This window comes from Scyliorhinus canicula, chromosome 8, assembly GCF_902713615.1.
Source record: "Scyliorhinus canicula chromosome 8, sScyCan1.1, whole genome shotgun sequence".
NCBI classification, from domain to species: Eukaryota; Metazoa; Chordata; class Chondrichthyes; order Carcharhiniformes; family Scyliorhinidae; genus Scyliorhinus; species Scyliorhinus canicula.
Genome location: NC_052153.1, coordinates 144691525 through 144715783, shown reverse-complemented (window position 1 = coordinate 144715783; position 24259 = coordinate 144691525). Strand labels below are relative to the sequence as shown.

The window sequence follows — 24259 nt, the reverse complement described above, 5'->3', positions numbered from 1 at the left end:
GAGTATATTTCGTGGCTGAGATAGATAGATTTTTGGTCTCTCAAAGAATCAAGTGGTATGCAAACGGGCAGGAAAGAGAAGTTGACTCAGAAGTTCAGAAGCCATGATCATATTGAATGGCAGAGCAGGCTCAAGGGGCTGCATGGTCTACTCTTGCTCCTTTATCTCATGTTTTTATGAGGTTGGCTACAGAGCACTCAGCGGCCTTGACTAAATGCTATCTGTAACCTTCTGGAACAAATGAAACCTTACTTACCTTATTTTGGGATGATGAAGCATACCATTTCATTCATTCAATGAAAAGTTAAAACAAAAAAATCACTGAAGATTTTTTATTGACAATACAATATTTAGAAAGTTACACGCAGCAATAATTGATCAAATGATTCTCACAGAGACATTAGCTGTCAAGTGCAGGATGATTGTTGCAGTGCGATAAAAAATTTCAGCCACAATGGAGCTCTATCCTAAATATCTCAGTCCTTGGTCCAGTAACCGAGTTGTAGTTGATGCCACGGCTAAGAAAAGCTTGTAATGCAATAAGCACAACATGGATTTTGGAAGTTGCGGCCATTCGTGGATCATTTTCACAATTCTAAAGTTCATCTGCTGTGTATTTTAACCAATGTCCATTATCCATATCCTGTCCCTTTCGAGCTAATTGTTACTGTACGAAGAGAATACTGAATGCCATTACTATACAACATATGGCGACATAAGGACTTTTTCGTTCACCTGCAAAGGGAAAAGAAAATGTAAATAGGACTCCAAAAATACTATCATTGTTTAAATGCACAAATTAGACTTATTAAACCTCGAACAACTGAGGTTACTATAAAATCTTGAAAATGATAATAAAAATCAGCAAATACCAATGCATATTGCAGCACGTGTTCGACAACACGGACTTGTATTTATAGAGCACCTTCAATATAGAAAAATGACCTACAAGGTGCTCTGAGGAGTGTTTTAAAAAATCTGACACCAACCTAAGTGGACATTAGGAAAGATGGCCAAAGGTTTGTTCAAAGGAGTTTAAGGCATGTTTTTAAAAGTACAGACACTTCTGGTGACAGGGATGTGCTGAGCGGACACATGAAAAGGTGGTTCTCCTCCTGGAAACCGAAAATTAGGCACTTTTAGTCCAAAAATAGGCAGCTAAATCCAGCAGAAAATCACCACCCCACCCTCCCGCAACACGACCCCAATGAACAAGGAATGCCAGGCAAAAACCTGAGGAGCTGAAAAGTCAGCAGAATCAGCAGAGGTCTGGAGAGGAAGGTGATGGCAAACACATGGGGCGATGAGGATCTGGCCATGCCTGAACGAGATGGACTTTTATGCCAGGTTATCGCCCCCCCAATGATGCCAAAGCCTATGTTATCAGAGTGGACACTGCAGGTGCTTTTCTGGCTACGCCTGGATAGATAAGAATGGAACCAAGCGAGTGTTGTCCTCCATGGCTGGATAACAGTGGAAAGACATTGATGGATGGTGGGTTCAATCCAATCAAAGGCTGCAGAAAGGTCAAGATAAGGGAGGAAGGATAGTTTAACTTTCCCTGCCTGAGGGGCAGTCGTGAAGCATAGAAATAATTAAATGCTCCGAGGGAAGTGGAAGTTCCTGCAGACGATGTCCATAAGACACAAGACATAGGAGCAGAATTAGGACACTCAGTCCATCGAGTCTGCTCAGCCATTCAGTCATGGCTGATATTTTTCTCATCCCCATTCTCCTGCTTCTCCTCATAGCCCCAGATCCCCTTATTGATCAAGAACCTATCTATCTCTGTCGTAAAGACACTCAGTGATCTGGCCTCCAGAGCCTTCTGCGGCAAAGAGTTCCACAGATTCACCACCCTCTGGCTGAAGAAATTCCTCCTCATCTCTGTTTTAAGGATTGTCCCTTCAGTCTGAGATTATACCCTCTTCATCTAGTTTTTCCTACAAGTGGAAACATCCTCTCCATGTCAACTGGATCCAGGCCTCGCAGTATCCTGTAAGTTTCAATAAGAACACCCCTCATCCTTCTAAACTCGCTGAGGAACAGTAAATATTAAGAAAGGGGGCACAGAACCCCCCCCCCCCCAATTACTGATAATCTCTCGGACAATTAAAACTGGAATGGATCTTATCACTTTTACCTCCTGTGCGAGGACGAGTTTGATTCAGTTCAAGGTGGTGCAAAGGGTACACGCGACTCGGGTGAGGATGAGTGGATTCTTCCAGGGGGTGGCTAACGGGTGTGAGAAGTGTGGGCGGGGCCAGTGAATCATGCATACATGTTCGGAGGCTGTGAAAAGCTGAAGAACTATTGGGAGGCAGTGTATGGATGCTATCCAAGATAGTGGGGGTGGAGGTCAAGGGTGGAGGGTGGCGAAATTTGGAGTCTCCGAAGTGCCGGAGCTTCAGGAGGGGAAATGGCCCAATGTTGTGGCCTTTGTCTCTCGAAGGCTCCTGCAAATTGGAGGCCTATACGCCACCGGGGTGGTGGTTTGGCTGGAGGACTTGTATGACTTTTTCCGATTGGGGAAGATTAAGGTCGAGTTGAGGGTGTCAACAGAGGGCTTTGAGGAGCGGTGGAGGCTGCTCATAACGCTATTTGAGTTGAGGGCAAAGGGGGAAAAATTGTACAAACTGTGGATTGTGATTTGATGCAGTAAGGAGTCTTACAACACCAGGTTAAAGTCCAACAGGTTTGTTTTGAATCACTAGCTTTTGGACCGCAGCTCCTTCCTCAGCTGAGAAAGGCGCTCCGAAAGCTCGTGATTCAAAACAAACCGGTTGAACTTTAACCTGGTGTTGTAAAACTTCTTACTGTGCTCACCCCAGTCCAACGCCAGCTTCTCCACATTATGTGATTTGATGGACTGTGTATTTTGTTGATGTTTCTTGTGTTTGCAATAAAATATCTTTAAAAAAAATAACTATTTCACTATTCAGTCAAATATTGCAGCAAAACATCTGGTAATAGCATTAAATATTTCTTAAGCCTGGAATAAGATACAGCACACAGGCTTCATTGTTTATTATAAAATATATCAATGAGTCAGCTACCATAAGCTTCTCCTTTGAAAACAATTACTCCGTTCAATACTACCTTTGGGGAAAAACAAACAGAACTGTTCATGCCTTGTGTTTCTGATTTGTTCACTGGATGGCATTCTAGTACTACTCACCCTCATTAACCATCAACTCGCAGATTTCTGATTCTTTATTGATGCTGTCTGACCGGCTGAGCATTTCCAAGTTTTTGTTTGGATTTATAACTTAGATCTAACTTGAAAACCTTGGAACGGAGTGCAAGGAGAATTTCAACTTCCCTACCACATGCCATGTTTTTACTAGGGTACTTTCAGTACCTCATGCTCAATTCTATTACTTTTACTTACCCCAAATTCTTAAGGAGTTCTAGATTCCCCTACTCATCCTTGGAATTATCATCCTGATCTTAACACCGCAATGTTTGCTGCAAGACCCCAGATTGAAAAAGTTGCTTAAATTGTCAGTTCTTTATTATGCTCTTGAACCTACTAAAATTTTTTTTTTTTTTTTTTTTTTTTTTTAAAACAGTACCCAATTCATTTCTTTCCCATTGAGGGACAATATAGTGTGGCCAATCCACCTACCCTGCACATCTTTGGGTTGTGGGGCAAAACTCACGCAAGCACGGGGAGAATGTGCAAACTTCACACGGACAGTGAGCCAGAGCTGGGATCCAACCCGGGACCTCGGCGCCGTGAGGTATCAGTGATAAGCACTGCGCCACCGTGCTGCCCTGCTCTTGAACTTATTAAAAACATTTTTTAGTTCTGAAGATTCTGCATGCACAAAGTTACTTGTTTGTTGTCTCCATAAATGCTGACCAACCTGCAGTTTCAGCATTATAAGTTTTTATTTCAGATTTTTGGAATGATTATGGAAGTTTAACACAGCTTTAGTTGGTGCATTCAAGAAGATACCACCGCAGGATACTAAAATATTCAGCAAAAGGTATTTAATCTTCTCCAAACTCTTGGAATTTCGTCACCAACATTTCAATAAATTGCATATACATTACTTTATAAAGATTTTGAATAGACCAGACTTAGATAAAACAATTATCAAACTTCCATTACAAAAATACAATAAAATAGCTTTTTGGAACAACTTGTATGGTTCCTGGAATCATTTTAAGATACAGATTACACAATACTACGGCAATGTTTGCCATTAAAATGAAAAGCTAATTTACTCCATTTATTGCCTTCTTAAAGCGTTATGCCCTATTAATAAAAATGTTTTGGTTCGATCCATGACTGAATAAACTTCAGAACTATGAAAATTTAATATGATATTATAGGGTCACAGTGACAGGACTGTTGCTTTGCTGACAACTGTGACAAAGTGTTTCATTTCTATTTCACATGTTGAAAATGAAAGAAAAAAAAACAAGTCTTTGTGAGTCTATGCAAAGGGAACTACCAGAGACTGTCTGGGTTTCCCATTCAACTCCTTTGTCTCAGAAGTATTTTAGGATTACAAAGTTAGGTTTTATATTAATAAGCTCAAAGGATAGTTTGTAGGAGTTTACGGGCAAAAGAATTGATGGTAGATCAGAGTCCACATTTGTTTGAGTAATAATGGGTTCAGTGTGGTCGTATTTTAGTAGTTAACACTTCAAGAGCACAGCTGTCTGAATGGCCACTCATTTAAGAAGCACTTGTTCTAAGTTTTAATTATAAGTTCTATTAATGCAGGCCATGTAAATAGCAGATTGAATAATGATGCAAAACTAATTAACATTTTACTGCGTAATCTGAAGAAGTTGTTGCAGTTTTTAAAATGTTAAGATTCTAACAGTCCAAATTAAATATTTGGAAAATTTCAGAAACTTTAAATGCATAAAACTGACCTGGTTCTGAAACACAAAATATGTAATTTGCCCCATCTCATTTTGGCAACTGGTGTGTTATACAACTAAGAAACTAATAAGTAAGAGCACTTGTGTGTTTTTACTGTCATCAGTTGCCTTCACCATGTCAAGAAGAAGATATAAATAGCCCAAAAACTTACACAAGTCAAGACCATGTTTACACTGACTGACCCAACAAAAATTACTGGCTCACCATGTTCTCTGGCAATTAGCATTCTTCTCCAAAGTTGATCTCACAACCCTACAAATTCCAATAAGCTTAACATGGCTCGATACAGTATTCTGGTAGCTTTACTCACGATAATAACTGAATATTGCTGTCGCAATCTGCCTTCTTGTTCTTGCTGGTTACAAGTCCTGCTGTGCACAGCAAATAGACTAGACCTTCGATGTTAGCAGAATATAAAATTAAAACCATCACGTAAAACAATTACGGGCGCAATTTAGTGGTCCCGATGGCCACAGGCAGGAATCATGGCACGGCCACTAAATATTGCGCGGTGCCAAAAATGGGATTGGCACCAGCGAGATTTTGGAATGCGATCTTCCTGGATCATCCCCGGTGACACAATCAGGTTCACGCCTCGAAGGGCACAAACCTGATAACTTGAATTTGAAACCATTAGCATCTACTCAGCAAGCTTCAGTGTTGCATTTTTAGTCTTCATCGAATCTTCCCACCCATCAGCCAGGATGTCAGGCTGCTGCAACTCACTACCGCCTTTCAAAAATGGGAAGCAGATGACCATGACCAAGAGGGAGGAAGGAGGTGAACAGCACTGTCTCCATCGAGCACCGGGGAGTCCAAGGGGACAGAGGCTGCTGAGCAGCTCTGGGGGGTGTGGGGAGAAGTGAGATAGAGAACAGGGCATCTGTTGGGGCCATAAAGCTCTACTTGGGGGGGGGGGGGGGGGGGGGGGGGAGGGGGGGGCATGGTTAGTCACGTGAGCATGCAGTCCGTGTTGTGAGTGTATGCAGTCTGGGGCGGGGTCAGTGTGGGGTACATGGGTCGGATGTTATGACAGCCATAAAGCAAGGCCTATTGGGCTGGATGGATGAGATCCTGAGAGAGAAAGCAACATGGCGCCTACCGTGGGGATTCATGACAGTCATGAGCTCCCCGAATTATGCAGCTTGACTAATAGGGGTGACTATTATCTCAGCCTCTCCCGGGCAGCACGGTGGCACAGTGGTTAGCATTGCCGCCTCACGGCGCTGAGGTCCCAGGTTTGATCCCGGCACTGGGTCACTGTCCGTGTGGAGTTTGCACATTCTCCCTGTGTCTGCGTGGGTTTCGCCCCCACAACCCAAAGATGCGCAAGTTAGGTGGATTGGCCACACTAAATTGCCCCATAATTGCAATAAAATATGGATTGGGTACTCTAAATTTATTTTTAAAAATGTTTTTTTTAAATCTCAGCCTCTCCCTGAAGAACAAAGCAATCATGCCCTGTTATTCCAGAGTCTCATGCTCGTAACACAAATTGGCCATTAAGAGTTATCCCTCAGTAACGTCAGGGTCCCACAGTCTCAACGTCAAGGAATAGGATGACTCCTCAGGTTTCAAGGCTCAATGCTTGGTGGCACGGGAATAAGAGGCAATATGGTTATTGCTCTTCTGAGACCCCATGCATGCCAGTCAGAATCCATCAGCTGTCTCCCTCCACCGGCAGTCATAACCAGTTGATCTTGACCAGTTGTGATGAGCGAACACATAAGTACCCCCAGTGGTGGTGAGCGCAAGGGAGGGGAAACCCAAACTGATGGCTACAAAGTGATTCTAAATGGGGGAGGGCATATACTGGGGCCAACCCTGTTCTGGAGATGGGAGGGCTGAGCTGTGAGTGAACAATCGCAGCCGGTGAAGCTTTGGGATCGGTAGCTTCCAGGTCATGAAGGTCAATGGGTCAGGGGAGATAATGGTGATCAGCAGCTGCAACATCAAATGGACTCCCTTGCTCATCCCTTGAAAGATTCTGATTGCTATCCACATGGAGTCAATGGAACTGGCTATCTTAATAATCACTGCACTGGAGGAGCACAGGCTCAAGCAGCATCATTCTGTGGCTCTAGATGAGGGGGTTGCAGGACATGATCAAGCAGAAGAGGCTATACCAGCCGTGCAAGGGGCATGAAGGTTCCAAAGATGACCAAGGTTCTACTGGACTTTTGTGTTCTTCATGGAGCTGGCCAACACCATGTGCCATCGAAGACTTCACCTTAAGAAGGGGAGTGTGCAGCACCTGTGTCACGTCCTCGTGAACATGAGCATGGCGGCAGTGGACACCCGCGACCATCAAGGTCACAGCAGCCCTCAACGTCTTCGCCACAGAGTCTTTCCAGAGTTGCACAGGGGACCTCTGCGATATTTCATAGGACTCCACTCACAAGTGCATTCCGTGAGGTAAAAGGTGCACTGTGTGAACGGGATCAGGATCACATCCACTTTGACCTGGACCAGGCCTAGCAGGAAGGGGCTACGGGGTTTGGACACATAGCTGGTCTGCCAGAGGTACAAGGGGGAAATAGACTGCACCAATGTAACTCTCCGCACTCTGTGGTATCAGGGATTTCCCCATATCGACTGGAAGGGGTTGAACTCCTTCAATGTCTAGCTGGTGTGCAACACCAAATGAGAGTTACGCATGTGTGTGCCTGTTTTCCAGACGGTGCGCATGATAGCCAGTTGCAGATCCCTGGAATCTTCGAGGGACACCCCAGGCTACAGGATGGCTCTTTGGGGACAAGTGATAGATCCTTAGTCCGTGGCTGATGGCGCCAGTGTGGAGTCCACAGGGGAGACCAGGTACAATGAGGTGCACAGTGTGACCAAAGTTGTCATCGCGCAATGCATTGGCCTGTCGAAGATGTGGTTCTGCTGCCTTGACAGGTCTGGTGGGGCCCGACAGTACAACCCCCACAGCATCTCCCACATTTTCTTGGTCTGCTGTGCTCTACACAACCTGGATGGGCAGCGGGGCAGGGAGTTTCCCGAGGAAGACCGTGCGAAATGACATTGTCCTCAGGCGAGGAGGATGATGTTGGGGAAGAGCCTGCTAATGATCCGGAAGATGGAAGCCAGTGGAGGAGTGTGCACATGGACAGCAGGGCTAAAGATACCCTTATCCCTTCGTGCTTCATGACGAAGGCTAGCTCGCTGTCCAACAGCGTGACACCACACAGGATATCATGACCAGGGGATGAACGTGGCTGAGATATTGATCATCAGTGTGCTGGGACTGGAGAGACCTCGGGTGCTTGCTGCCCATTCAATGTAGGAGGCCGATGACAATTCGCAATGAGGAATGGTCTGTAATTCTCCTTAACTACTGCTTGTGTCTGACTCCTGTCGGTCTGCACACTGACTCCCCAGCTCATATCTGAGTGAGGTACTCTGCAACATTCTTTTGTCCCTTTGCTCTAGAGGAGGGAATACGGACGAGGGTCTAGGATTCACTGAATCATTTTATTTTTTTAAATAAATTTAGATTAGCCAATTATTTTTTCCAATTAAGGGGCAATTTAGCGTGGCCAATCCACCTACTCTGCACATTTTTGGGTTGTGGGGGCGAAACCCACGCAGACACGGGGAGAATGTGTGGATTCACTGAATCATGCCCGAGTCCTATCTCTACGATTGAAACACTCACAAGGAGAGGGCCTAACCGTCTGGTGGACATGGAGGTCCACCACGAACAGCTGTATCCCGATGGGGAGAAGCGTTATGTCACAGGGAGGGAGGGAGTGAGAGTGCAAGAGAGCGTATGCGAGATGAGGAATGTGACTGTGTGTGAGAATGCGTGAGAGGAAGACGGGAGTGTGAGTATGTGCGAGCGAGAGACACGCGAGTGTGTGTGAGAAAGGGAGACATGAGAGTGATTGAGGGCGTGAGAGGTGGGAGTGAGCATGCGTGTGTGTGTGTGTGAGAGAGAGAGAGCTGAGTGAGAGCGTGAGGGTGTGCAAAAGTGAAGTAAAGACAGCGTGCTTGAGTGTGAGACAGACACGGGTGTGTGAGTGCATGCAGGAGAGAGATACAAGTGTGAGTGCATGTGAGAAAGAGAAAGGAGCGCGGGTGAGTGCGTGCGAGAGAGAGAGGCGGGTGTGTATGTGTGCAGGAGAGAAAGATAGATCGAGAGAGAGACAAGTCTGTGAGTATGTTAGTGTGTGTGGGGGAGAGAGAGAGAGATGGGACCATGAGTATGTGAGTGTGAGAGTAATGTAGGCGAGTCAATGCGAGAGAGGGGAATAGGCAGGAGGGTGTGCGTATGCACACAATAGAGAGAAAGAGGGAGTGTGCGTGTGCAAGATGGGTGTGTGTGCGTGTGCATGCAGACGGAGAGGGGAGTGTGTGTATACGAGAGAGAGAGGTAGGTGTGTGTGTGTGTGTGAGCGAGAGAGAGATGTGAAAATAGATAGAGATGCAGGAGTGCACTTGTGAGTGAGAGAGGCAGGAGTGAATGCGAGGGAGAGAGAGATGAGTGTGTGAATGTGAGTGCGCGCGCGTGAGGGAGAGATGTGAGTGTGTGAGTGCACGAGAGACGGGAGTGGGTGTACGAGTGCGCACAAGGTAGAGATGAAGTGTGTGCGCGCGCATGCGCAAAAGTGTGAAAGAGCGAGAGATGGGAGTATGTGTGCACCTGTGTGCAAGAGGTAGTTTGTGTGTGCACACATGCAGAAAGAGAGACAGTCACTAGTCTGTGGAAATGGTGAAACAAGCTTCAAAGTCTGAACACCTACCCCTTTTCCCCATCTTATGTATTTACATGGAGAGAATATGACAATTTTCATATACAGTAGTTATTAGGTGCCAAACATTCAGTTCTTAAAAACATGCTCTATGTAGAGGAAATAAAGAACTTGATATTGGGATAAATGCAAAACTGCTGCAGATACTGGCAATCCAAAATAAAATCAGAAAAGTCTGGAAAAATTCAGGTCAAGCAGCATCTGTGCAGAGCGAAACAAGAGTTAATGAAACAACTTGTTCGTCCTGGTTTTATTAACTTAATACTGGAGCATAGAATCACGACAGTGCAGAAGGAGGCATTTTGGCTCCTCGAGTCTGCACCAACCCTTCGCAAGAGTGCTCTCCCCATTCAGACTCCCTCGATCCCCGTAACCCCATAACCTGCATTATCCCTGGGCAATTTTATCATGGTGAATCCACCTAGTCTGCACATTTTGGACTGTGGGAGGAAACTGGAGCACCAAGAGGGCACGCATGCAGGCACAGGAAGCAAGTACAAACTCCAGTCACTCAAGACCGGAACAGTACCCAGGCCCCTAGCACTGTTAAGCAGCAGTGCTAACCACTGTGTCACTGTGCATGTGAGCTAGTGTCTGAAGTTTTAACGTATACAAGTGTATTTAGAGAGAATTAACCTCAACAATTTAGTAAAATAGAGACAAAACGGCCTACAGAAAATAAATTATAAAGTTTGTTTCCCGTGTGCCAATTAAAACCAAAAAGCAAAGGTGCCAATTAAAACCAAAAAGCAAACCAGGGCTCAGAGGTAGCAAAGGTACGGAAAAAGGGTTTTAGTGGCAGTGGGAGTAAAGAGGTAGAGGTGAATAAGAAGGTTGAAAGAAGTGCCCTCTGGATAGGATTTTCAGTTCTGGGTGAAACTGAACAGAGACTGCATGCAGTCTGCTTCAGCCTGAGGAATATTCATGAACTAGATGGCCAGGAGCAAAGGTTTTCATGTGGGTTGAAAATGGTGACGTTTCCCCCCAAAATCCAAGTACGGAATTATGGCTCGTCGATGACTATACGTCAGACAAGCTGCCTGACAACATGAAGATTGTGAGGTGAAGGAAAGGGGCAAAGGTGGAGCTGTGTGTTGATTGGACACAGAAAAGTGGACACGAGAAGCAGATTCTCCATCTACAGATAATGTCACCCAGAGACACTGTGGAAATGAATTGTCAGGTTATTGTGGAACTATGCAAGGGACAATCTGCCTAAGATGGACCATGATGGTGAACACAGAAAAAAAATGACCTGACAGAATTTGCACAGCGAACTATGGAAACTGGAAAAGGTAGTGGGAGATTGATTTCAGATACCTGAACACGTAATAGAAATATAGCCCTTTCCCATTCAAATACATAACCACACAGTCTCCTCTTCAAACAAGACAGATTAAATCTGGTTCAACAAACTGGTGCTCAAAATTTATTTAACATGTATAAGCCAGGTCCTGACATTTACATTGCTAATTCCAGTTCCCTCATGTAAGCACCAGATAGATGCATAGATAAACAGCAGACTAACAGATTCCCAAGCAAATGAGCCAATGTTATCACTTCCAATTAATCCGCAATTGGTGTGCATTGAGAAAACCTCCCGCTTCTCTCAAAAGGTTTGCTTAACAATTCATTTTTTGTAGAGCATCACATTGATATTTAATTTAAATTGTTAAAATTAAGAGTTAAATTGTTTCAGATCAGTCTCAAAAAAATGCACTTTAGTGTGCAAAATCATGCCCAAATACTTCACATTTTGTGAATTACGTTCTCCATGCAATGATTAACATGCAGTCAACACAGCAACCCCCAGAAAATGCGAGGGGTCAATAGCCTGCTCACCTGCACACAGCGGTCCGGATTTCCCATCAGTAGCAAGTGATGGCACACTTTGAAGAAAGCTGCCCACAGATATCAGTGGTGTGCTCTGTGGCATGGACTTATCTTTACCAATTTTAATTTCATTTTCATCCCAGCTACACGACACCCCCAGCAGTGGTGGTGACGTCATTCAGGCTATACAACCAATTATAATGAAGAATTCTTTGATAGACAACCAGTAAGTTTTAACATTCACTTTTTATAATCCCCCCCCCCCCCCCCCCCCCCACCCCAACCACAGAAAGCAATATAAAGATTGCGAATTATACATATGTGAAGGGGAGGTCGTGTCTCACTAACTTGAGTTTTTCGAGGAGGTCACAAAGATAACTGGTGCAGGTAGGGCAGTGGATGTTGTCTATATGGTCTTCAATATGTCCTTTGACAAGAACCCTCATGGCAGACTGGTACGAAAGGTGAAGTCACACGGGATCGGGGTGAGCTGGCAAGATGGATACAGAACTGGCTAGGTCATAGAAGGCAGAGAGTAGCAATGGAAGGGTGCTTTTCTAATTGGAGGGCTGTGACTAGTGGTGTTGGTAAAGGAATTGCAGATAGCGATGAGGACTGCCAGAGGATACAGCAGGATTTAGATTGTTTAGAGACTTGGTAGGAGAGATGGCAGATGGAGTTTAAACCTGACAAACCCTCAAGAGTATTGACAGTCAGAGAGATCTTGGTGTATAGGTCTACAGGTCACTGAAAGGGGCAACACAGGTGGAGAATGTAGTCAAGAAGGCATACGGCATGCTTGCCTTCATTGGCTGGGGCATTGAGTATACAAATTGGCAAGTCATGTTGCAGCTGTATAGAACCTTAGTTCAGCCCCATTTGGAGTATTGTGTTCAATTCTGGTTGCCACACTACCAGATGGATGTGGAGGCTTTAGAGAGGGTGCAGAAGAGATTTACCAGTATGTTGCCTGGTATGAAGGGCATTAGCTACGAGGAGAGGTTGAATAAACTCAGTTTGTTCTCACTGGAACGACAGGAGGTTGAGGGGTGACCTGATAGAGGTCTACAAAATTATGAGGGGCATAGACAGAGTGGATAGTCAGAGGCTTTTTCCCAGGGAAGAGGGGTCAATTACTAGGGGGCATAGGTTTAAGGTGCAAGGGGCAAGGTTTAGAGGAGATGTACGAGGCAAGTTTTTTTTTTTACACAGAGGACAGTGGGTGCCTGGAACACGCTGCCGGAGGTGGTGGTGGAAGCACGGATGACAGTGATGTTTAAGGGGCATCTTGACAAATACATGAATAGGATGGGAATAGAGGAATATATACCCCGAAGTGTAGAAGATTTTAGTTTAGACAAGTCAGCACGGTCGGCACAGGCTTGGAGGGCCGAAGGGCCTGTTCCTGTGATGTACTTTTCTTTGTTCTTTGTAAATGGGATTACTTAATATAGCAGAAATATAAAATTCTAAATTCATTACTATCCATTTTTTCAAAAATCTGGTGTGGAATGGAGAAATTCCACATTCCACAAATACAAAATCAGTTCTTCAAGGCCAATGAGGCAATTCAGCAGCAATAATGACATAGCAAGCCTGTAAAAAAAACTCAGTTATGTCTCATTTAATAAGACATAACTTCAAGGATTTTTACAGTGAGAATAATAGCATAAAAGTTGAAGTTTACATGAATCCAGTGATTTCTAATTGATTTCAATCTGCGAGGGGTTCAGTAACGGACCCTGTCGAGGACTGAAAGCAACTTTTAAATTTCCCCGTTGAAATGCACATGTTTTAAAATTTATTCTTTCACGGGATGCGAGCATAGCTGGTTAGCCAACATTTATTGGCCATCCATAGGTGGACGCCAGAAGTTGCTTCAGTTTCATATGGCAACAATGGTGAATGTTGTTGCATCATCATTACAACAGGATAACCCAGGCCGATGACTTCCTTGACCTGATGCAGTGTCAGTTGGCTCTCACTTGAAAACAATTACAATGCAAGTGAGATGCTAGAGACCAATAACAGCCTAACATGCTTCTCAGTGTGTCTCCCCACACATCAGGTGAGAAGATAACAAGTTAAACAATTTTGTTTTTTTAAAGCGCAGAAAATTCAACTCCAGTAATCAGAAATATAGCTTACTAATATCTTCAAGGCTTCCTCCAAGATTCTGGCTGTTACATATATTATCTTCACAAGCAGGCTTTAAAAACTTTTTGAAAAGAGCACATCGGGTTATTATCTCAGATTACAGTGTAATTAATTTATCGAAGAAACCATATTTTTCTCCCCCTTGTTCGTCTGGTCTAAATGGCAAGATTAAGAGCAGGCACTGCACAATCAATTTCTTTCACAGCAACAGAAAGCATAGACTATTTGTATACTAAATAGATGAACCCTTTGAAACAGAGTGCTTCTCTGGCAGCGAGAGAGCAGCTTTTGTTATCAATTGACATAAATGGACTTCAATAGTTCGATTGAGAGAGCAAAATGCTTCACTATTCGCGAGTATTTAAAATTCTTCTAAAACGGAAACCTATTCAATACAGCATGTATAATACCCTGAATTAATCTATGCCCATTAAGAGTTATTTAGTACAGGGACTAAACATTGCACAGTCACCCCTAAAGGGCCAAATATAAAAATAAATTTCAAAGAAAGAAATTCTTTGAACAGTACTTGATTGTAGACAGTCAGCTGTACAAACAAAAAATTCAAAAACCCAATCTAAATGTGATCTTGAAGTTTCAAATTATTCTAATATCGCCAATGTATGTAATGACTCCAAGACTGGAGAGGCTGGATCTTCAGTAGAACAAAACCTCTACCCATCAGCACTGGAAGGCCAACACAACTGGAAATTCGAGATTAGAACATTAAAATGGACAACAGAGCTATTTTTAGAATGCCTGTTGTGCCTCTTCCATTGATTAACAACACAGAAAATCAGCCTGGCACTTTTTAAATTCAATTCCCCCATCCTGGGGCCAACCGATGCTGTATAACTAGGAAATGACAGGTACAACTTTGGCAATTTACCTTCTATTTATTTTTATATCCTCTTACTTTTAATCTTGTACATATAGCTTTCGACACAAACTATGGAGATGTATACCAAAACTGACCAACATATGTGTCTAAATGTTATAAAATGTAAACACTGCAATTTTTAAGTTGAAGTTTCCCTCCACGCTCAGTCTTGGATCCAATTGATGATTTAAAATACTCTGTGTTTTAACTCAACAGCTATAGCCTGGATTGAAGCTAGGAAAGAGACTTGCCATTTGAGCATTAAAAGGCGACAAGAACACAGCAAACAACACCCAATAAGAATGTACTGCACTCCTTCAGTGCTGAAGTTACCATTTAAGGATGCAGTTAAGACTTTTATTTCTGCATTGATACACGTGCATTTGGCTTTGTAGTGATCGTATAATGATTCTGGAATTGAGTCCCCAATGAAGACGGAGTTGGTCTCCAGCAGTGAGAGAAGCAAGAATACTGAGTGGAAACAGATGGGCAATGTGACAAAAGCCAAAGCCAATCAGAATAGGGCACTTATTATTTGGGAAGGGAGAAATAAAAAGTACTTTTTTATAAAAGTTTTCATCTGGTGAAGTTCCTGGAACAGCCTAGCAATATATAAAAATAATATTCTCAGAGGAGCTCTCTTATAGTATGCTGCAAATGGGCACTCCAGGCATACAGATATGTCTGTACTTAAGGGTCAATGTAGACTGAGAATATCACACTCTTAATACAATTATGAATTGATTAGACATCAAGTGGCAGTTTTGCTTCTGCGATTAAATTGATATTTATATGTTGGGCAGCACAGATGGCATAGCTAACACATGGCCAGGTGCAAGAAAAAAAGCAAGGCACAAGTACAGGAATGGGGGAATATGTACAATATGGCAGCTACAATTGTGGAATGGGCAATTGTCATGACAGCTGGAATCTGGAAATACGTAGTCTTGATTAAGTCAGAAAATAAACACAAATGAAAATCAAAGTCTAATCCAAGCTGAATCAGTTTAAATGGTAAAATTTGGAGAATTCAGACAAAAAAATTATGCAGATAGACAGAAATAACATTTTGGTGCCAGACGAGGAAATATTTATACTGAAATGCAAGGCTATTTTTAGGCCTCACTTACTCCTTAGCTGTAACTTTCACTCCAACATCCATCATTAATAATATTGCTGAATGAGGGGATTTGCAAAAATAAAATTGAACATCAAACTCAAAAATGCGGCAAAGAGTTTTACGTACCTATTCTGGCACACTTCCAAAATATTCCCAGAAGTCTGGAAAACAAATATTGTTTTAATCAAATGGATATTGTTGCATTTGAAAGAAGTTAACAGTTGAGAAAATCTGAATGATTAGTTTGAATTTTATAGTTGACAATTACTATTAGAGAAGGCAAAATGAAAGTACTTTAATATAAAGTATTCTTCACCTTTAGTTTCTGAATCGCACTAGCAATGTAAATACCTTTCTGTAAAGAGTTACACTTTATTGAAGAACAACACTCCCTACAGGCAGGTCTGCCTGTTATGGAAACCATGCAAGAGGACCTCACACAAATATATTACCAAACATTAAGTGGCAATTCTTCTTGTTGCAACCGTAAACGACCTGATATATTGTAAATATTAAAACCAAGGAGCTGGTTATAAATCAGACAAACTGTGAAGCGTTAAAAAAAGGTCTTTGTTTGGTGATGGTACCATGACAACAGTACATATGCTCGATGGGCTTACTGATGGAAAGAAGTGTCAAGAATAGCCAAATTAGAATTTCAGACTCATTAGTGTGATGTGCAGTACCATAATCAACAATGACACTTTACAGAGCTGGAGGAAATGGAAATAGACATGCTCAGTCTGCCAAATCAAGACAAGGTATGAAAGAAGAAGTATCAAATTAGGTTCATTAACTCCGTATTCAACTGAAATTAGGCTCTGAAACAAAAAAAACTGACCATGAACTTAGAGAATGTTAATTTATGGAAAAGTATGAATGCTTAATTCACACCTCATTCATTTCAGATCTCAGAATTCTTCTGCAAATTGAGATGCCACTTTAAAAATAAATTACATTTTGATTGCCTCTTTCCTATTTATTTCAGATGAATACACAATTCGAAACTGCAGGTGTGAAGATATTGAATTATTGAAGGTTTTTCTAGTTAACAAGACAAACTTGAGTGGTTTATGAACATCTGAATCCTGAAACATATTAGGTTTAAAAGTCTTTTTACGATCTTCCTGAATAAACTTCTGTTAACGCACTAAAATGAATTTGGAGACTACTTTTGGGCGCCGAGTGCAGAATATCACAGGATAGAAAGAGATCCCCTTTTTCTCCTGCATCCACATAGCCTATTCCCACATTGACTTCTTTGCAGTGGGTAAGTCGGTGATTCCAGGGGTAGTACAGGTGGAATGCTCTGCAATAGTAATCTCGGACCATGCTCCACACTACATGGATGTGAGGTTGGAGATGGGCTGGGCCCAGCGCCCCCATGGACACTGGACACTCCTCGCTGACAAGGCGTTCTGCGAAAAATTGTCACAAGCCACCTCGGGTGGAGCGGGGGGGGGGGGGGGGGGGGGGGGGGGGAAATAATAGTGTACAGGGCTCTTAGAGACCGGAAAAGACGGCTAGGCAACGGCTGATCAACTCTATATTCGACGTAGATCGACGGTACTCCATGGCCAGACCATGGAGCTGCTGGCAGAGAGGAAAGAACTACAAATGGAGTTTGACCCGATCTCCACTGTGGTAAGAAGTAATCGTGGAAGATCAGACTGGGGTTGGCAAGGGCAGACAGCCAACAGCAGACGCCTGCTAAACAGGATTGTGACCCCACCAGGGGAGCAGACACCAGAAGTGATCATCTCCCTGGACATTGAGAAGGTCTTATAGGAGATGATTATTGCCTGGCATTTGTGGGGCACAAATGCAACTTGCCACCCCAAGCCTGGATATTGTCCAGGTCTTGCTGTAATTGGACATGGACTGCTTCATTATCTGAGAGTCGCGAATGGTGCTGGGGCTGGTTTAGCACACTGGGCTAAATAGCTGGCTTGTAATGCAGAACAAGGCAGCAGCGCAGGTTCAATTCCCGTACCGACCTCCCCGAACAGGCGCCGGAATGTGGCGACTAGGGGCTTATCATAGTACCTTAATTGAAGCCTACTTGTGACAATAAGCGAGTATTATTATCGTGCCGTCATCCACAAACATCCCTACTTCTGACCATTTAATGAACGGGAGGTCATTGATTAAGCAGCTGAAGATGGCTGAGCCTAGGACACTACCATGAGGAACTCTATGTCAAAACGGATATCATCCAATACAGAAAAATTAACCAAGACTAATTCATTTTTGATTTTGACAGCAGACCTAACATCAGCAAGCTACCTAAGATTGAGTCGCTTTTAAAATAAAACTTCAAAAAGTTAGGGGCAGGCAAGGATCAGCCAATTGCTTGTGCAGACGGCAAATAAGAGGTTTCTTCTTTCTTTCTGAATGTTGGACATATGAACTTGGATCAGGAGTAGGTCACTCAGCCTCTTGAGCCTGCTCCACCATTTAAAAAGATCATGGCTAATCGGACTGTTAACTCCCCATTCCCATATACACACGCGATAATCTTTCCTACCCGTATCAAGGATCTAGCTAGGTCTGCCTTAAATATATTCAAAATTTCCACTTTCACTGCCTTTTGAGGAAGTCCACGACTCACGGCCCTCAAAGAAAAACGTCTCCTTATCGATCTTAAATGAGTGACCCTTTAGTTTAAAAGTGGTCTCTGGTTCTAGATTCGCCCACAAGAGGAAACTTCCCTTTACACATGTAGGGGCTGATTTAGCACAGTGGGCTAAATAGCTGGCTTGCAATGCAGAACAATGCCAGCAGTGCGGGTTCAATTCCCATACTGGCCTTCCCGAACAGGCGCCGGATAGTGGCGACTAGGGGCTTTTCACAGTAACTTAATTGAAGCCTACTTGTGACAATAAGCTATTATTATTACCTACACCCCTCAGAATCTTGTATGTTTCAATCGTGTCACCTCTTAATCTTCTAAACTCCATCAAATAAAGCCTGTCTAACCTTACCTCACAAGACAACCTGCCCATTCTAAGCATTAGTCTAGTAAACCTTCTCTTAACTGCTTGCATTGCATTTACATCCTTCCTCAATAGATTCAAAAACAGCTTCTTCTCAGCTGATACCAGACTCCTGAATGACTCTCTAATGGACTGAACTGATCTCCCCATACATCGTCTCTACTGTTGTAGCACTATACTCCATATGCTTCTCCTGATGTCATTGTATTTACACTGTGTATTTATTGTATGTCCTATTTTTCATGTGTGGAACTATTTGCCTGGACTGTACAGAACAATACTTTTCACTGCACCTTGGTACACATGACAATAAATTGAAATATAAATAGGGAGACCATTACTGTACACAATACTCCAGATGTGGTCTCAGCAATGCCCTGTATAGCAGAAGCATTTCTACTTCCATATTCAATTCCCCTTGCAATAAATGATAATTCTATTGACTTTCCTAATTACTTGCTGTACCTGCATACAAACTGTTTTACAATTCATGCACGGTGACATCCAGTTCCTTCTGAATCCCAAGAGTTCTGAAATCTCTCACTATTTAAATAACATGCTTGATTATTTTTTTCTGCCAAATAGACAATTTCACATTTGACCACAAACTCCATTTGCCAGATCTTTGCCCACTCACTTAACCCATGTCCCTTTGTAGTCTGCTTATGCCCTCTTCACAACTTACTTTCCTAATATGTTTTGTGTCATCAGCAAATTTAGCAACCATCTCTTCATCCAAGTCACTTCTATGAATTGTAAAAGGTCGAGGCCCCAGCAGTGATCCCTGCGACAAAATAATTTGTTATATCTTGCCAGAAAATGACCCATTTATGCCTTCTATTCTTGTTATCAAAGAAATCTTCTATCTATGTCAATATTTTACCACAGAACCTTTGATGAGACACCTAAGTGCAGTACATGCACAAGTTCCCTTTTATCCACATGTTAGGAAAACAAAGGGAGCTTGAAGAGATTTGTATTAGAAATAAGGTATAATTTGAAGTGGGTTTAATGTTTCTGTGCATGGAAGGATAAAACTTAGTTAGATTCATTTTGGACAAAGTTGTTTGTATATGTAGGGGTTGGTTCAGTTCCACTGTGCTTCTATTGTGCATGGAGATGGCTACAGCTTGAAGAATAAATAGAGGCTGGCAACAGCGTGAAGAATAAATAGAGGCTGGCAGAAGTAGCAGCGGTCGCTTAGCAATTGGGGGCCTTTTAAAGTAGAAAGACTTCTTAATTTAGTTTTTATCTGAATTTATTTTCAGTTGAAGATAGTATATCGGGGAGTGAACATAGAATCCCTACAGTGCAGAAGGAAGCCATTCGGACCATAGGGTCTGTGCTGACCCTTCGAAAGATCACCCTACCTAGGCACAATCCCCCATCACATTCCTGCAACGTCACCTTAAGGGGCAATTTAGCATGGTCAAACCACCTAACCTACACATCGTTGGACTGTGGGAGAAAATTGGAGTATCCGGAAGACACACTGACACAGGGAGAATATGAAAACTCCACAAAAACAGTCACCTGAGGTCGGAATCAAACACAGATCCCTGGCGCTGTGAGACAGCAGTGTTAACCACTCTGCCACCGTACTGCCCGGCATCTCTCGACTGATGAAGAAAGACTACAGGATAAGGGTGATGCAAAGAGGCAGACTTCCCAAAGAATGCAGTCTGGATAATCAGGGAATTGGGACAGAATGTCTTAGGAAAACTAAAGTTAAGAGAACAGAAACCAACATACTGTTTGGAGAATTCAAGGAAAAGTAAACAAATTTAAAGAGACAGCTGCAATAACCAGATTTTAAGTGGGAACGCAGACTTCAGGAGGTAAATCAAAAGGTTTGATGCCATTTTAATAGAATCTGGAAATCAAGATTTGAAGCAATTGTGAACAGTTTGCACAGCAGTCAAGACAGAAATCCTGGGACATCCGGTTGCGGCTATGCGGAGCTAAGCCGCACGTTCGGCAGCTCCCGCCAGGAACGGACTTTTGGGCTCTTTTTAAGGGCCCCCAGCGGTACTTGCTCGACGGTTCCCGATGTGGGAAGGTGTCTGCAGCGGATCCCCAGTGGTCTATGGTCTTGACCAGGAGTGGGGCCAGCAAAATAGCGGTGGCAGCGCCTAAGAAAAAGCAGGGGAAGAGAATCAAGATGGCAGCCGGCGGAGGCCTCGAGGAATGGAGGCAATGGGCGCAGGTGCAGCAGGAGACTCTCCAGCGCTGTTTTCGGGAGCTGAAAATGGAGCTGCTATACTCGCTGAAGGCGAATACGGACAAGCTGCTGGCGACGCAGACAGCCCAGGGGGTGGAGATCCGGGAGCTCCGACAACAAGCCTCCGAAAGAGAGGATGAGGACGCGGCCCTCGCGGTAAAGGTGGAGATGTATGAGGCGATCCATAAGAAGTGGCAGGAGCGGTTCGAGGAGGAAACATTTGCGGATCCTGGGCCTCACGGAGGGGCTGGAGGGGTCAGACCTGGGGGCCTATGTGGTCGTTTTGCTGAACTCGCTGATGGGAGCTGGGTCCTTCCAGGGGCCCCTGGAGCTGGAGGGGGCCCACAGAATACTGGCCAGGAGGCCCAAGCCGAATGAGCCGCGATGGGCGGTGCTGGTGCGGTTCCACCAGTTCGTTGACCGAGAGTGTGTGCTCAGGTGGGCCAAGAAGGAGCGGAGCAGCAAGTGGGAGAACACGGTAGTGCGGATCTACCAGGACTGGAGTGCGGAGGTGGCTAAGCGGAGGGCCGGGTATAACCGGACGAAGGCGGTGCTCCACAGAAAGAGTGTGAAGTTTGGCATGTTACAGCCGGCGCGACTGTGGGTCACCTACAAGGACCGGCACTTTTATTTTGAGTCCCCGGAGGAGGCGTGGGCCTTTGTGCAGGCCGAGAAGTTGAACTCTGACTGAGGGTTGGGGGTTTGTAAATAACTGTTAACTTTTGGTGGGAAGGGTCTCTGTTTTATGCTGTTTTAAGCTGGTTGTGTGTTGTTTCTAGTGCGGGTGGGGTGCTGTCTTTTCTGCGTGGGCGGGGTCATGCGGGGGGGGAAAGCGCGGGCTTTTCTTCTGTTTCCCGCGCTGAGGGTGGATGGGGGCGGGGTCGGAGCTGAGAGGCGGGGGCTTTTTTTTGCGCGTGAGAGCGGGAGGGCGACGAGGAGGGTCTGCTGATGGGTCTGGGGGAGAAGTAGCCCCACGTTGGGAGGGGTCGGAGGTGTGGCGGGAGCTGCCGGGGTCAGCAGACGTTAGCTGGCTCACGGGAGTGCTATGGAGGGAGTAACGCGGCTGGGAGAGGTCCTAGCCTGGGGGGGGGGGGGGGGGGGGGGGGACCGGGTTGCTGCTGAAATGGCCAGGAAGGAGCTGGAGTATGCAGGGGGGACCGGGGTGGGGGTTTGCCGCCGTGGGGAACGAGCCGAGCGGGGGGCGCTGGCCTGGGGCGGGCAGGGGATGGGTTATGGCTAGTCGGCAGGGGAGGGGGGGGCAAGGAGCCCTCTGATCCGGCTGATAACCTGGAGTGTGAGGGGGCTGAATGGGCTGGTCAAACGGGCCCGGGTGTTTACGCACCTGAAGGGGCTGAATGCGGACGTGGCTATGCTCCAGGAGACGCAACTGAAGATGGCGGACCAGGTTAGACTGAGGAAGGGCTGGGTAGGCCAGGTGTTTCATTTGGGGCTGGATGCAAAAAAATCGGGGGGTGGCGATTCTGGTGGGAAAAAGGGTGTCGTTTGAGGCGTGAAAGGTGGTGGCTGACAGTGGAGGGAGGTATGCGATGGTGAGCAGCAACTTGCAAGGGGAGCGGGTGGTGCTGGTGAATGTCTATGCCCCAAACTGGGACGATGCGGGTTTTATGCGGCGCATGTTGGGCCGCATTCCGGATCTAGAGACGGGGGGCCTGATACTGGGGGGGGGACTTTAACACAGTGCTGGATCCCCCATTGGATCGATCCATGTCCAGGACGGGCATGAGGCCCGCGGCGGCTAAGGTGTTGAGGGGGTTTATGGATCAGATGGGAGGGGTGGATCCTTGGAGTTTCGCGAGGCCGAGGGCCAGGGAGTATTCATTTTTCTCCCACGTGCATAAAGCCTATTCCCGGATCGATTTTTTTGTTCTGAGCAGGGGGCTGATTTTGAGGGTGGAGGATGGCGAGTGTTTGGCCATAGTCATTTTGGATCATGCACCGCAGTGGGTAGACCTTGAGCTGGGGGAAGAGAGGGACCAGCGCCCGCTCTGGCGCCTGAAGGTGGGACTGCTGGCAGATGAGAAGGTGGGCGGGCGGGTTCGGGGGTGTATCAAGAGGTACTTAGAGGCCAATGATAATGGAGAGGTCCGGGTGGGCACGGTTTGGGAGGCATTGAAGGCGGTGATTAGAGGGGAGTTGATTTCCATCCGAGCCCATAGGGAGAGGGGAGAGCAAAGAGAGGGAGAGGTTGGTGGGGGAGATGGTGAGGGTGGACAAGAGATACATGGAGGCTCCGGAGGAGGGACTGCTGAGGGAGCGACGTAACCTTCAGGCCAAGTTTGACTTGCTGACCACTGGAAAGGAGGAGGCTCAGTGGAGGAAGGCACAGGGAGCGGTGTACGAATATGGGGAGAAGGCGAGTAGGATGCTGGCGCATCAGCTCCGTAAGCGAGACGCGGCCAGGGAGATTGGTGGAGTGACGGATAGGGGAGACAATGTGGTGCGAAGGGTGGGTGGACATTAATGGGGTCTTCAGGGACTTTTATGGGGAATTGTACCGGTCCGAGCCCCAGGGAGGGGGGGGAATGGGGCGCTTTTTGGACAGGCTGAGATTTCCAAAGGTGGAGGAGGGACAGGTGGAGGGGCTGGGGGCGCCGATTGAGCTGGTCAAAGGGATAGGCAGCATGCAGTCGGGGAAGGCGCCGGGGCCGGATGGCTTCCCGGTCGAATTTTACAACATGTGCGCAGACCTGCTGGGGCCCCTGTTGGTTAGGACCTTTAACGAGGCAAGGGAGGGGGTAGCTTTGCCCCCGGCTATGTCACGGGCGCTGATCTCCTTGATCCTTAAACGGGACAAGGACCCCCTGCAGTGTGGATCATATATGCCGATCTCGTTGTTAAATGTGGATGCCAAGCTATTGGCGAAGGTTTTGGCCACAAGGATCGAGGACTGTGTGCCGGGGGTCATTCATGAGGACCAGACAGGGTTTGTGAAGGGAAGGCAGCTGAACACCAATATACATAGGCTTCTGAATGTTATAATGATGCCGGCAGTAGAAGGGGAGGCGGAGATAGTGGTAGCATTAGACGCGGAGAAGGCCTTTAGGGTTGAGTGGGGGTACTTGTGGGAGCTGCTGGAAAGGTTTGGGTTCGGGGAGGGGTTTGTCAGTTGGGTGAGGCTGTTATTTGAGGCCCCGATGGCGAGTGTAGCCACGAATAGGAGGAGATCGGAGTACTTTCGGTTGTACCGGGGGACGAGACAGGGGTGTCCCCTGTCCCCCTTGCTCTTTGTGTTGGCAATTGAGCCCCTGGCCATGGCGTTGAGGGAGTCGAGGAATTGGAGGGGTCTGGTGCGGGGTGGGGAGGAGCACCGAGTGTCATTATGCGCAGATGACTTGCTGCTATATGTGGCGGACCCAGTGGGGGGAATGCCG

General features: G+C 45.5%; 1 protein-coding gene across 1 annotated transcript in view; it reads right to left on the bottom strand.

Annotated features, from left to right (window-relative positions):
* Window positions 1–317: 317 nt before the first annotated feature.
* tmem167a (transmembrane protein 167A) overlaps window positions 318–24259 on the bottom strand; it is a 35843-nt gene continuing 11901 nt past the window's right edge. Inside the window, exons 3-4 of the mRNA XM_038805366.1 lie at window positions 15777–15811; window positions 318–735 (exon numbers count right to left, since the gene is read on the bottom strand). Coding sequence (XP_038661294.1) covers window positions 665–735; window positions 15777–15811 — 106 coding nt within the window. The 3' untranslated portion in view covers window positions 318–664. The remainder of the gene's footprint in view (window positions 736–15776; window positions 15812–24259) is intronic.